This window comes from Bombina bombina, chromosome 1 (genome assembly GCF_027579735.1).
Source record: "Bombina bombina isolate aBomBom1 chromosome 1, aBomBom1.pri, whole genome shotgun sequence".
Taxonomy (NCBI): domain Eukaryota; kingdom Metazoa; phylum Chordata; class Amphibia; order Anura; family Bombinatoridae; genus Bombina; species Bombina bombina.
In genome coordinates this window covers 1,242,370,860-1,242,383,403 of record NC_069499.1, presented here as the reverse complement: position 1 = coordinate 1,242,383,403, position 12,544 = coordinate 1,242,370,860, and the positions used below count along the sequence as shown (strand labels likewise).

General features: G+C 39.2%; 1 protein-coding gene across 2 annotated transcripts in view; it reads right to left on the bottom strand.

The window, feature by feature from the left end:
• Positions 1–12,544, bottom strand: part of PLCG2 (phospholipase C gamma 2) — a 438,832-nt gene that overhangs the window by 21,994 nt on the left and 404,294 nt on the right. For both annotated transcript variants that reach the window (XM_053700715.1, XM_053700707.1), the window contains 5 exons: positions 10,038–10,247; positions 8,587–8,726; positions 1,900–2,014; positions 444–611; positions 252–340 (listed from right to left, as the gene is read on the bottom strand). In XM_053700715.1, coding sequence (XP_053556690.1) covers positions 252–340; positions 444–611; positions 1,900–2,014; positions 8,587–8,726; positions 10,038–10,247 — 722 coding nt within the window. The remainder of the gene's footprint in view (positions 1–251; positions 341–443; positions 612–1,899; positions 2,015–8,586; positions 8,727–10,037; positions 10,248–12,544) is intronic.

Genomic DNA, 12,544 nt, shown 5'->3' with positions numbered 1-12,544 from the left:
CCAATTTGGTTTATGAAAATAAACAATGTTTCTGTTCTAACATTTTTAAAATATTATATCTGCAGAGTTTAAATTCTGTCAATAAGTCCTCTTTAAATCCAACTTCGAAAATGCTTAAATGAACAACTGTTGGCTGATATTTCTGAGCTCTGTGATGCTTTATAGACCTAGACTAGTAATTATATACTTAAAATGGGCAGTGGTTCCATAATCAATGATAATTTATCAACATTGAGATAGTGAATGCTTACCAAGTTTTTCTGTATTTGACAGTGAACCAGAAGGGAGGCAAGCTCTATGCTTTCACTGTAACCATTTTTAAGTGGGACTGATCGGTAACCTAAAAAAAAATTAAAATACTTGTAAACTACAAGGCTTCAGCTCATATACGCTCCTCCATATGTGACAATGAGGCCCTTTCTTAATATTATATTTGACCATACCTGGTTTTAATCCTTTAATGGGAAGGGTACACTGAGCCATGAAATTTGGGTCACTGAACATATCCTCCTCATACATAACAAACCTAAGAAATGCAATGTCAGGCTCATGTATTTCAAATATCATTTGCTGCTGAAATGGTGTCCACACAGGATTCAGACCATTGTCATCTAAAAGATAAACAAACATGGAGGCAGCATATTAAAGCTCAGGTTTTACTTGTACCATGATAGATATTCATGATCAAATTTAGTTTTACAAATTTCATAAACGTGTGATTTGTTTTTTTTGGGTTTTATATGGTTTTATATGGTCTGATGAACTGGTTTTCCATTGGTGTGTGGTCTCAATGCAAATTATCAGATGGGTTTTCTTAGTCTGTACATCAATATTTGTTTAAACGTGAATTCTTTTAATTAGTACGCACCAAGAGTTGTAGAAAAAATATCATTAAAGTATATGGTTTTGATTTAATTAAAAATTGGGATAAGCTTTTCAACAGGATTTTTCTTTTTCATTTGTAAGGTTTTAAATGTGTTCTTATAATGTTGCTATACTTCCCAGTAGAACTTGTCCTATGTGCCGAGAAGTAAATGATTACAAGATAGAGGTGTTCCCTAGATTATAATGGAGCTTAATTAGTGACAGTGATGAGGGGTGGTTACAAATCTTTACGAATTCCACTATTTTTGAGTTGTAACATTGTAGGAAGTTTACCCACAAGATATTAATGGTGTTTTAACCTTTACTTTTAATAAATAGAAGAGGAAGCACTATTAGCAATGCAGATATTAACATGCCCAAGATTATCACTTGAGAAATAAAAAAACAACAACTTTGGACTTGGAATATGAGCACAATCAATAGCATTTCTAGCAATTTTTTTTTAATGTAGAACTTTATGGGGAACAACATTTTAAGTTTAATGTCCATTGGAATTGTGTTTTGTTTTTTTAGCAGAAAATGTATGTTAATCTGTAGAAACCACAACAATTGACTATAATAAGAAGCCAGAAAATGAGCAAATACCGGTGTGATTGATCTCGCCACTGCTGTAGTGGCAGAGAGGAAAAAATGAAGCAGTTTTTGCTTCTCAAACCAGTGGTAGCAAAATTGTTATGCATACCTAGTACACATACAGTAGCTGGAAAAGTTGTGAACACAACCAAGTACATTTATTTCTTAATCCCCCATAAATTTGTCTATAAGAAAAAAAATAATTACAACCAAATAAATGATTGGCTATTCTAATTACCCATACATTTTTGATTGACTTTTAAATTGAGAAACTAAAACTTTAAACATGTCTGCATTGAATTTGATATAACTAAGTCCAATTTTTTTTTTTTTTTGGGGGGGGGACACAGTAAAGTTTTATGTATTTTATATAGAAAGTCAATTCTGTTTTCTTTTTCCTACATAAAACTGCAATATATATTATCTTTGCTTTGTACTTACTCACAACACTTGTTTTCAGTTTACTATTGTCCCACTCTCCGCCACATATCTCTACCTCAACAAAAGGGCATGCAATACCTCGACCTGGTTTGGGTAAATGACGAGCACCTATTATCTGGAGATAGAAAAGAGTGAAATGTTTATAGTGTAAATACCAAGAAAAGAAAAATTCAATAATAATAAGCGTGTTCATTGTATTAATATAATATGCATTGAATTTCTAAAATTATAATTTGTAAAGCAAAACAAGTTATTCAGATCAATTGTAACATTTACAAATAAAAAAAAATGTTGGTTTATATTGAAAGATGACCTAAACCAATTAATAGTGCCGCCTTCATTTATTCAACATTTAGTAATCCCCACACCAAAAGCAAATATAAATTAATTCTTGCAGGGTGGCAGGAAAACCCCCATAAATTATGCTTACCTGATAATTTCCTTTTCTTCTGATGGAAAGAGTCCACAACTGCATTCATTACTTTTGGGAAATAAGAACCTGGCCACTAGGAGGAGGCAAAGACACCCCAGCCAAAGGCTTAAATACTCCTCCCACTCCCCTCATCCCCCAGTCATTCTGCCGAGGAACAAGGAACAGTAGAAGAAATATCAGGGTGAAAGGTGCCAGAAGAATATAAGGACGCCCCACATAAAATTACGGGTGGGGAGCTGTGGACCCTTTCCATCAGAAGAAAAGGAAATTATCGGGTAAGCATAATTTATGTTTTTCTTCTTAAATGGAAAGAGTCCACAGCTGCATTCATTACTTTTGGGAAAACAATACCAAAGGTATAGAGGACACTGAATGCAAAGACGGGAGGGTACAATTGGCGGCCCATACTGAGGGCACCAGGCCTGAACCTCTACCCAATATAAAAAAGCGCTTCGTCCGAAGCCGAGAGTATTTTAAGAGGAAAAGCCCCAATGACACTGACTCGCAGTTAGTCCAGAAGCCAAACCAGAGACCGCAAATGGACTCGCCTGAGCCAACAGTCCTCCAGGAGACACCGTCACCCAACAAACAGTCCTCCACCACTCACCCCCCCACAAATGAAGGGGACAAGGCAAAAGAGGACAGAAGAAACTGAAAGGTCCCCTAATACAAAAAAGAACACCTCCAAGAGTGAGCCCAGCTCACAGAGACCCAAACGGACCCAAACAGGGAAAGTAGGCCATGCCAACACCAAGCAAAACCCAGGATAAGCCTGGGCACAGAGACAGAACAGATGTCTCTCAAACATCCTGCAAGCATGGAATGGAACTGAAGAGGCAAATTCCTCCTAGTGTCTGACCATAGAACACCAAGGTATTCAACCATGAAAAAGTGTGTAATACACTCAGGTGAAAAACCCCAAGATTGAGAACACAGAGACCATAACAGGACATCACAGAGGGTACTTGCGAGGAAGAAGAAGCATTCAAGCAAGAAACAGACTGCAAAAGCAACCCCCGAACATAGGGCACGCTCCAGGCAACCTAAATCACCGGACCTACACACAGGTCCCTAAAGAGGGGAACACAAAACCTCAATCGAGGCCCCCCGAGAAGGAGAGCATACCCTCAACCCGAAGAACTGTAAACCCTCTTCTGAAATCAATGGAGCAAGGTGAAAGAAAAATCTATACCTTAGCAGACTGAGCTAACAGGATAGACTCAACAAGCTCACACATCCATAGGAGACTGCGACCCGAACTCAGAGCCTTAGACCACTCAGCCATCCTGACCCACAGATCCACACCCAGCTGGACCAACCAAGTCAGGGATCCAACACAGGGGAACAACCCGACTCTGAAAACAGACAGCAAGGCCATAGACCGAAGGATCTATTCAAATAAAGGCCCAACAAGTCTGACTTAGAGCCAGCAAGACCCCATGGGGAACCAATCCCATCCATGAGAAGCCCCAAGCAAGGACTCCATCTCCATAGGGAGGAGAATGTCCCCTAAAAAAAAGGGATGATGCCGGAAGGGCAACAACTCATCAAGGCCCAAAGGCACTGGCTAATGGGAAGATAAATTCCCAAAACAGATGTCCTAGAAAAGGACCCCCCTACAAATAGCTTGCCAAGCAAAGGCACAGCCAAGCTGACCAGGGGAATGCAACCCTAAGGCGCACTGGAAAGTGGACATTCAGCATCAGCAGTTGGGTATGAACCAACAACCCTTGAGGTGCAAGTCACACAGCTTACCACAAGATGACACAGGCGAGTAAAAAATACTTTGAAAACCTGGCCAACCATGACCCAGTCAGGTAGATGGAAGAAGGTGGAACTGAACCACTCTGTCCCTAGACAGCTACAGGTTGAAGCCTGAACCCCAGACCACTGAGAATCATCTGGGCCCAAGTTCCCACAACCATGGAACACCCTGACCAGCTCTGAGATCCAAGATTCCAAAACCACCTAAAACTGGGTCAGGAAACAGGCCAACGAAGCTTCAGCAACCGCAAGTCTCAGGGAGAAAAACAGGTCTGGGCACCTAATAGTTCAGGTAAACCTTACCCTAGAACTAAACACCCCATCTGGCCAAAAAGCCAGACACAAGGGATATAGATGCATATCCAGAGAATCCGGATAGCAAGAAGAACTCGAAAGCCCCGACCAAAGGAAGGAACCACCCCTATCCAAAGTCCAACGCTCCAAGGAACACGGCTAAAAGTCATATAAAGATACTTCCCAAAACCTCAGGACAACCAAGTGATACCTCGAGGTCAAAAAAATCCTACTAGTAGGACTAGTCTCCCTATCACCTCCGCTCAAACAGAGGACACAAGGAAGAGAAAGGCGCTAAACCTACCCAGCTCTGGAAAACCCCAAGCTAAACAAAGTCCCTACAGGGAACAACCATCACCCAGAAACAAAGATCCCTAAAAGGAGATCCAACTCACCCAGATATAATGGAAGAACACCCAAAGGTCTATTATAACTCACAGACAGTACACAACAAAGAGTAAAAGCTGCATCTAGAAACACTATAAACAGCTTACGTGTATACCTGCAAGGTGGGAAGAGCTGCAACTGGTTTCAAACTGCAAACCTTCCGCATGATAGACAGCTATCCTGTACAAGCTGTTGGATTAAGCCAAAAAGGACAAATACAGAGGCCTAAAAGATGAAGGCCAAACCACTCAACTGCGGTAAGGGGCGTTAAGCCCTCCAACCCTCCACCTCATGGGGGAGGCTCTAGGTTCTGATGAAATCAGATGTCAGATAGAGTGACACAGCGGGAAACTCCCCTGCCCGGCCATCTATGACTGAAGGCTATAAGGAGTGAAACAATCCTTCCCGCCTCAGGGACCCACAGGTCCTCTTGAATGCTTAGTTGAACATGAAAAACAATGATAACCTGAGCACTCTGCGCTTCTACCGAACCAGCTGAGCAGAAGAGCGCCACATGTGTGAACATCCACAAGACTGAACGAACCCGACAGGACCAGCCTGCACCTAGGGTCCCAACTGGCAAGCTGCATAAATTCTCCCTCGTAGGGGAAAAACCATAGGACTAACATGTCCAAAACAACTTCCGAAGAAGTAATAAAGAGTATCAATCCCAGAAAGTTCCCGAAGGAATAAAAAACAAATAAAAGACATCCCATTGGATATAAATAAAATATAAGGCAACCCGGAGGTTAACGCCCAAAAAGACACAGGCCGACCCGCAGGACCAGCCAAATGGAGCCCTATCTTACAAAACTGGGAAAGATCTCAAACAAATGACAATCAGGAGATTACTTCATCCCCACATGTCTAATGAGGTGCACCATTCGAATTATCAGACTGAAAATCCCCGTAACTGGTAACGATAGGGTCATTCAATAACTGAAAAACATGTCTGAGCAACACGCGAAGGAGCACAATCCTGTAACAAAAGGCACAACACTCAGGGACAGATACCCCCGCGGGGAACTGTAGAGGCCCTCCCCAAAGTGGAAGGCCCAGAACAATAGGGCATGAGCACATTCTCAAATAAATGTCTGGACTCTGCAGACGAACAATCGCCAACATTATGTGGAAGCGAAAACGTGCTGCAACCTCCGGGGGAAATACACCACCCCACATGGAGGAATCATTATCTGGGTTACCCACATGTGCAGAAGTATGATTTGGTAGGGAACTCGCCTCTTGCAGGACAGGACCCCCAGAGGCGGATGGCTCAGCAGTCCCTTGATTCCCCAAGCCCGAGGAACCAAGCACTCTGAAATGGCATACGGAACAAAACTTGTTGACAGGAGTCAACAAGACCACTCCGGATTCATCACCGGACACAGAATCTGAATCTGAAATCAAAATAGTCTCAGTATCAGAATCCTCCGTAACTGAACTGAAATTAACACAGTCTCAGCATCAGAATCTTCCATAACTGGATAGAGGATATTTAAATATGGACTAAAGTAGTAAAACAAAAACGGCACCTGACACCCACAATGGCTGGTGCACTCACCACCTCCTATGACCAGACCCCTGCGGACTAGTATATATCCTTCGCCACATGGTCAGGAATGCGGAAATGGGGAATGGAACGTAGCCACACATGAACACAAGTAAAACCGTACAGTCCAAAAAAAAGCGCGCCCAACCAAAAGGCTTTGTCACTTCCGAAGGCCTCAATGTTCCAACCACGAGCCCAGTAAACATCACACATAAGCAGGTTGAATTACATAACAAACATGATTATAAACTACCCTGTTCAATAACCCCCCTCAGGAGACATTAACCCTCGATTCCAAGATACTAAAAGAGACTCAATGAGACCCTTATGTATAAGTTAGATCTGCAAGGTGGTAGCCTCTCGGAAAACATCCACTTTACAGTACATTGACGAATAAAGTCAAATTAAACGATCTTATCGGGATCTACGCCGTGTAACAGGAACACGGCCCTTCAAGTGTGACGGATAGTAGCATTGCCTCCGCCATGCACTTGAGAGAAGAAAGCAGGCAGCTAAGCGAAGTTCAACAACGCTGATTGCTTGAGGAGCTGTTAATATGAGTCAGGATGGTTTCGGAGAAAGAAACTCCCTACCTCTCTGGACTCTAACTTTCATCCAAGCCCTCACTGAGAGACTGACAGGACTACTTAAAACTCCTGTCCCATGCCGAAGAGTACTACAATCCATAAGAGACGAAAACAAAATTTAAAAATTCTGACACTTCTCTGCCATCCTCCTGGGATGAAAGGCAAAGAATGATTGGGGGATGAGGGGAGTGGGAGGAGTATTTAAGCCTTTTGGCTGGGGTGTCTTTGCCTCCTCCTGGTGGCTAGGTTCTTATTTCCCAAAAGTAATGAATGCAGCTGTGGACTCTTTCCATTTAAGAAGAAAATAAAATATAATTGTATTTTAGGAAACACTTAAAAATAGTAATTATACTTCTTACATGGGACAGTTGCTGTTCTCAAATACATATGTACAGTTTTAATAGTGTTTGTTAATAAATCATGTGTTTAGTTAAAGGGACAGTCTAGTGAAAATTAAACTTTCATGATTCAGAGAGGGCATGTCATTTTAAACAACTTTCCAATGTACTATTATCATCAAATTTGCTTTGTTCTCTTGGTATTCTTAGTTGAAAATGAAACTCAGGTAGGCTCATATGCTAACCTCTAAGCCCTTGAAGGCCGCCTCTTATCTCAAGGCATTTGTCATTTTTTCACAGCGAGGGGGCATTAGTTCATGTGTGCCATATAGATAACATTGTGCTCATGCTGTGGAGTTACTGTGGAGGGTACTGATTGGCTAAAATGCAAGTTTGTCAAAAGAACTGAAATAATGTGGCAGTCTGCAGAGGCTTAGATAAAAGGTAATCACAGAGGTAAAAATGATATTAAAATAACCATGTTGGTTATGCAAATTTGGGGAATGGGTAATAAAAGGATTATCTATCTTTTTAAACAATAAAAATTCTGGAGTAGACTGTCAGTTTACATTTCAGTATGGCTTTCCAATAAAGAAATATTGCAGATTGTATTGTGGGAGTAAATATATATATAAATATATAATAGGTGATATGAAAAAATGTAGTAAAATCCTACTGCATATAGTAGGATATATATATTTAATATACTAAGGCAGGTGACGTAAAATATTCTGGATTTGATCATTACTATATGTGGAAAATACGTTTTGGAGCTTTTAGTGTAAATTTGTATGAATTTGAGGCAATATAAAGTGTCACATCTCTCATTAGTGCATAAAAACAGGAAACGTTTTCCATTTTGATTTTGTGATAATGTAACAGTTTACTATTTATGTACTAAACAATTGCCAATTTTATACATCACTGAAAATATAACAGTGACCAGCAACTTTAGGTACCAAGGATTTTTTAGTGATCTGGAGTTCGGCTCCAATCAAGCCCCTCATGTGCATCTTAGAGTAATATTTGATTCCTTATTTGATAGAGAAGAAACCCTTCGTTTGAAGGTTCTTTTTGTATTGGGTCCCACAAAACAGCTGATAAATACAATCTGCAAGATTGGAAACAATTCCATAATGTTTTTTATAGGCTACAAAAAATTGTTTGCTGAAAACAACATATGATCTATGTGAATAATTAACATAAAAGATAAATGCTGAAAAGTATCTTTGAATGCAAAGAGTGCAAACGTCACAAAATGGCATTGGCAAGGGATTAAACATGGTTCAGTAGTGAAAAGGTTATTCACTACAACAGTACAGGTATATTTCTTACCTTTATGGTCAAAATCATTTGCAGCTGCTTTTTTGAATCACTGGGGTCATAAAAATCCTGCCTCATACACTCAGGCTGCAGGATGTAGCCACAACGCCCATTGTAGGCGAACATAGCATTATTTATCTGCATGTATCTATCTAAAATGACAATAAAAGTCACTGTTAAGCTTCATTTGAAAGGGGAAAGAAAGGGAGAGCAGAGGAAAAAAGAGAGGAAAGGAAGACAGTGAACAATGCAAGTGTTTTAACCTTCATAATACAAATATATAACTGGTAACAAAAAAGTTGTGAATCTATTGTGATTACATTTATATTGTGTGTATTAGCATAAAAGCCAGGATGGTAAATTCTTTTATTGACATAGACTAAAAGTTTTGTGCTCTGCTACAAAGCTTTATCAACCCTTCAGTCAAACAAATGTTATAAATTAGGCTATTTAAAGGGATAGGCTAGTCGAAATTAAACTTTCATGATTCAGATACAGCATGCAATTTTAAACATCTTTCTAATTTACTCCTATTATCAATTTTTCTTCATTCTCTTAGTATCTGTATTTGAAAAAGCAGGAATATAAGCTTACGAGCCGGCCCATTTTTGGTTCAGCACCTAGGTAGCGCTTTCTGATTGGTGTCTAAATGAAGCTAGCAATCAGCAAGTGCTACCCAGGGGCTGAACCAAAAATGGGCGAGCCCCTAAGCTTACATTCAAATAAATATACCAAGAGAATTTACAAAAAATTCATAATAGGAGTAAATTAGAAAGTTGGTTAAAATTGCATGCTCTATCTGAATCATGAAAGTTTAATTTTGAATAGATTATCCCTTTAAATATTTATCTATTAACTGAATTAACCAGGAAACAATTTGTAATCTTCATGCAAATATTTTTTAAATGTTTTTCAATCTCTTATGAAACATTATTGCCAAATATAGATACTATTTAGCTTCCTTTTTGATGGTATTACATTTTAAGGGTGTTCAGGGCCTGAATTTTGAATATATCACTGGAAATTAGTCTTTCTTATGCTCTGACTGAGTAGATATGAAAAAGTAAAATAAGAAGAAAAAAAAAATTCAGTGGGAAATAAGCAAGATATGCCCCATGAACACAAGTAAAATCAACAGACCCACAATCCCACTAATCACTGGCTGTGCTTAGCTCTAGAGCTGAAATGTTTACTTTAACCCCTTTGTGGAGTCTAACAAATTAGAGAAGTGTACCTTTAACCAATAACACAAATTCATAAGATTAAACATTTTCTGAGATCTCTCAGATCATAGGGAAGAAACCACTTGGAAACCATTTGATAATCAGGTATTTGATGGATTATAATTGCCTAGAAATTTAAAAATGTGCAAAAATGTGTGTTAAGCTCTTTAAAAAAAGCCCTTCAAATGGATTGGAATTAAAATGCAATTAAAACACATTCCTAGATTAGCATATCCTTACCTGGAGTCTGGTAGTTGAGAGCTACCATTTGAGCTCCACACAGCCAGAGGCGCAATGGGTCATAATTTGAAGAGTCAACTCTCTGCCCTTTAGGGTAGATTCTGGTTAGTGCCTTACGATTGTATTGCAACAGTTCATTGGGTTTCTGCCTGGCAATGCTTTCTGCTTTATTCTCAACAAAAGATCGTATTTCTCGAAAATCTGCTCTTTCTAAAACCAAAGTGAAGTAATTATCAGTACATAGTTCAGTAACTTCAATGCCACTTTAAAAAAATATACAGAAACACTGCAGTTTTATTACTAATTATGGTGTTGATAATAATATTTTGTTTGTTCTCAGCAAATAATGATTTCTCAATGTTGGCTGGTAGTGTAAGTGTGTTTTTCCAGTTATCACAAAAAAAAACTAATAATAAAACTCTTTATTTGCCATTCAGATAATAATCAAATTATAGACTGTGATCAACCCATATATTTTCACTGAAAAACTGAAATAAAATTTTTTAGGAACATTTATAAGTTGTATATGGAGTAATAAGAATGCTACCTGCCATTAGAGATATTTTCTAGTTACGCTTGGAGAGAAGAGTTGAGTCATACTGGAACATGGCTGCCAGCTAAAGGAGCTTTGTAGTTGCCATATCCAACGTGCATGTCAATTATGCCCTAACCAGCTTAATAAAGAAGAACTGAAAGTGGGAGGGGGGTACACCCATGAATCCAAACTGTCTCATATCAGCTCAGAATGACAATACTGTAGAATTGGGCACAATCCTACTCCACTATACAGAGACTGACCTTACCACTGCAGATAGTTTGCCTCACATATACAGCACTTCATTCTTTCCACTGAGGGGTGTTCATTTTACAATTCTACCTGCTCAACTAACCAGCTTTGCCAGTTCTCATTACAGCTGCAAAGTCACTTTGGTGAGTCCAGAATTCTGAATAGGGCAGGGGAGTGGAGGAAGTAGATGAGAGCCATGACATCACCCACCAGCTACAGGGGAGTGGAGGAAGTAGATGAGAGCCATGACACCACCCGACAGCCTCACAACTGCAAATTTACAGTGTGGACTCAAGCTTGCTACAGAGAGGAGGCCTCTGTGAATTGTTGGCAACAGTGGGGGTTCTATCAGGGTGCTATGCACTTCCAAACGCACATATACTACCCTAGTTGAGCGCTATATATTGTGTTTGCTGTGTCTTTAAGCTTTTTAACCATCTTTGTTAGCCCCCATAAATTAGATCCTAGAACTGCTGTTGTTCGACAATAAGTACGTTCAAAACTCAGAGGGTAATGAGATTCCTTTATTTAGCAAATCTTGGGACTGCCTAAACATTCTACTGATACATAAAGGGATTAAAAGCAAAAGGATATAAAACTACCGCATGTATAAGCTGTATGACATTTGAATATTGTCTGAATGACATAAGAAACTGTTGTTTACACTTGGTCCCATAACCTCCCCTAACTGACCCTTGTTAAACATGCAGGTATTAATAAATCCATACTATTCCAAAATCTAAACCTTTTCTGGTCTCAAGCAGTTGGGATAAAGGGTTTTCTACCTGTATGTCTAAATATGTGTGTATATAAATGTGTGTATATGTGTATGCATGTGTATAGGTGAATATGTATGTGCACATGTACATACAAACACACATAAATACACACTTCCCATTCAAACACTTTGAAATATGCAATATAATTTTAAAACAATTTTAATGTTTTTTTTTAAATATAAATATTTCACATTCCTATCATCTTCACTTAGAAATTGTTTTCTTTTTATTTTAAATAGATATTTCTATTGCACGCTAGCTTTTTACTTTAAACTTGCAATACCAGCACTAAACTGACAAAGCTTATTTCCTTCCTAAGATAGGTAGAGTCCAGGGCTTCATTCCTTACTGTTGGGAAACACAACACCTGGCCACCAGGAGGAGGCAAAGACACCCCAGCCAAAGGCTTAAATATCCCTCCCACTTCCCCATCACCCCAGTCATTCTTTGCCTTTCGTCATGTTAGGAGGTGTCAGAGAAGTGTCAGAAGATACGGAGAGTCCTGAAAAAGGGTATATGCCCTTTGAGATAAGACTGGAGTTTTAAGTAGTCATATGGGAAAATTGGTGTTAAAGATACTAACACTCTCTATCTCTAAAAAGCTAACCCAAAAGGTTGGAATATCTCCTAAGACCAACCCCAAGAAAGAAGAAAGCAAAAGATATTGTTTGGGTAGCGCTAGTGAAAGCTTAGAGAAATGACAATAAAATTATTATTAATAAAACTAGATCTTGTGATGCTATATAGATGTGTATCAAAGCTACATAAATGTCAATGTTTCAAGTGATTACAACAACTTAGGGGCCTAGTTATCAAGCCGTCAACCTCAAATACGCTGGAATTCCACAGCGTATTTGTGGCGAGGCTGATACGCCTTAGTTATCAAAGGCTCGAGACCGGCAAAAGTAGAATTTTGTGACGTAAGCATCGATCCGCCGGAC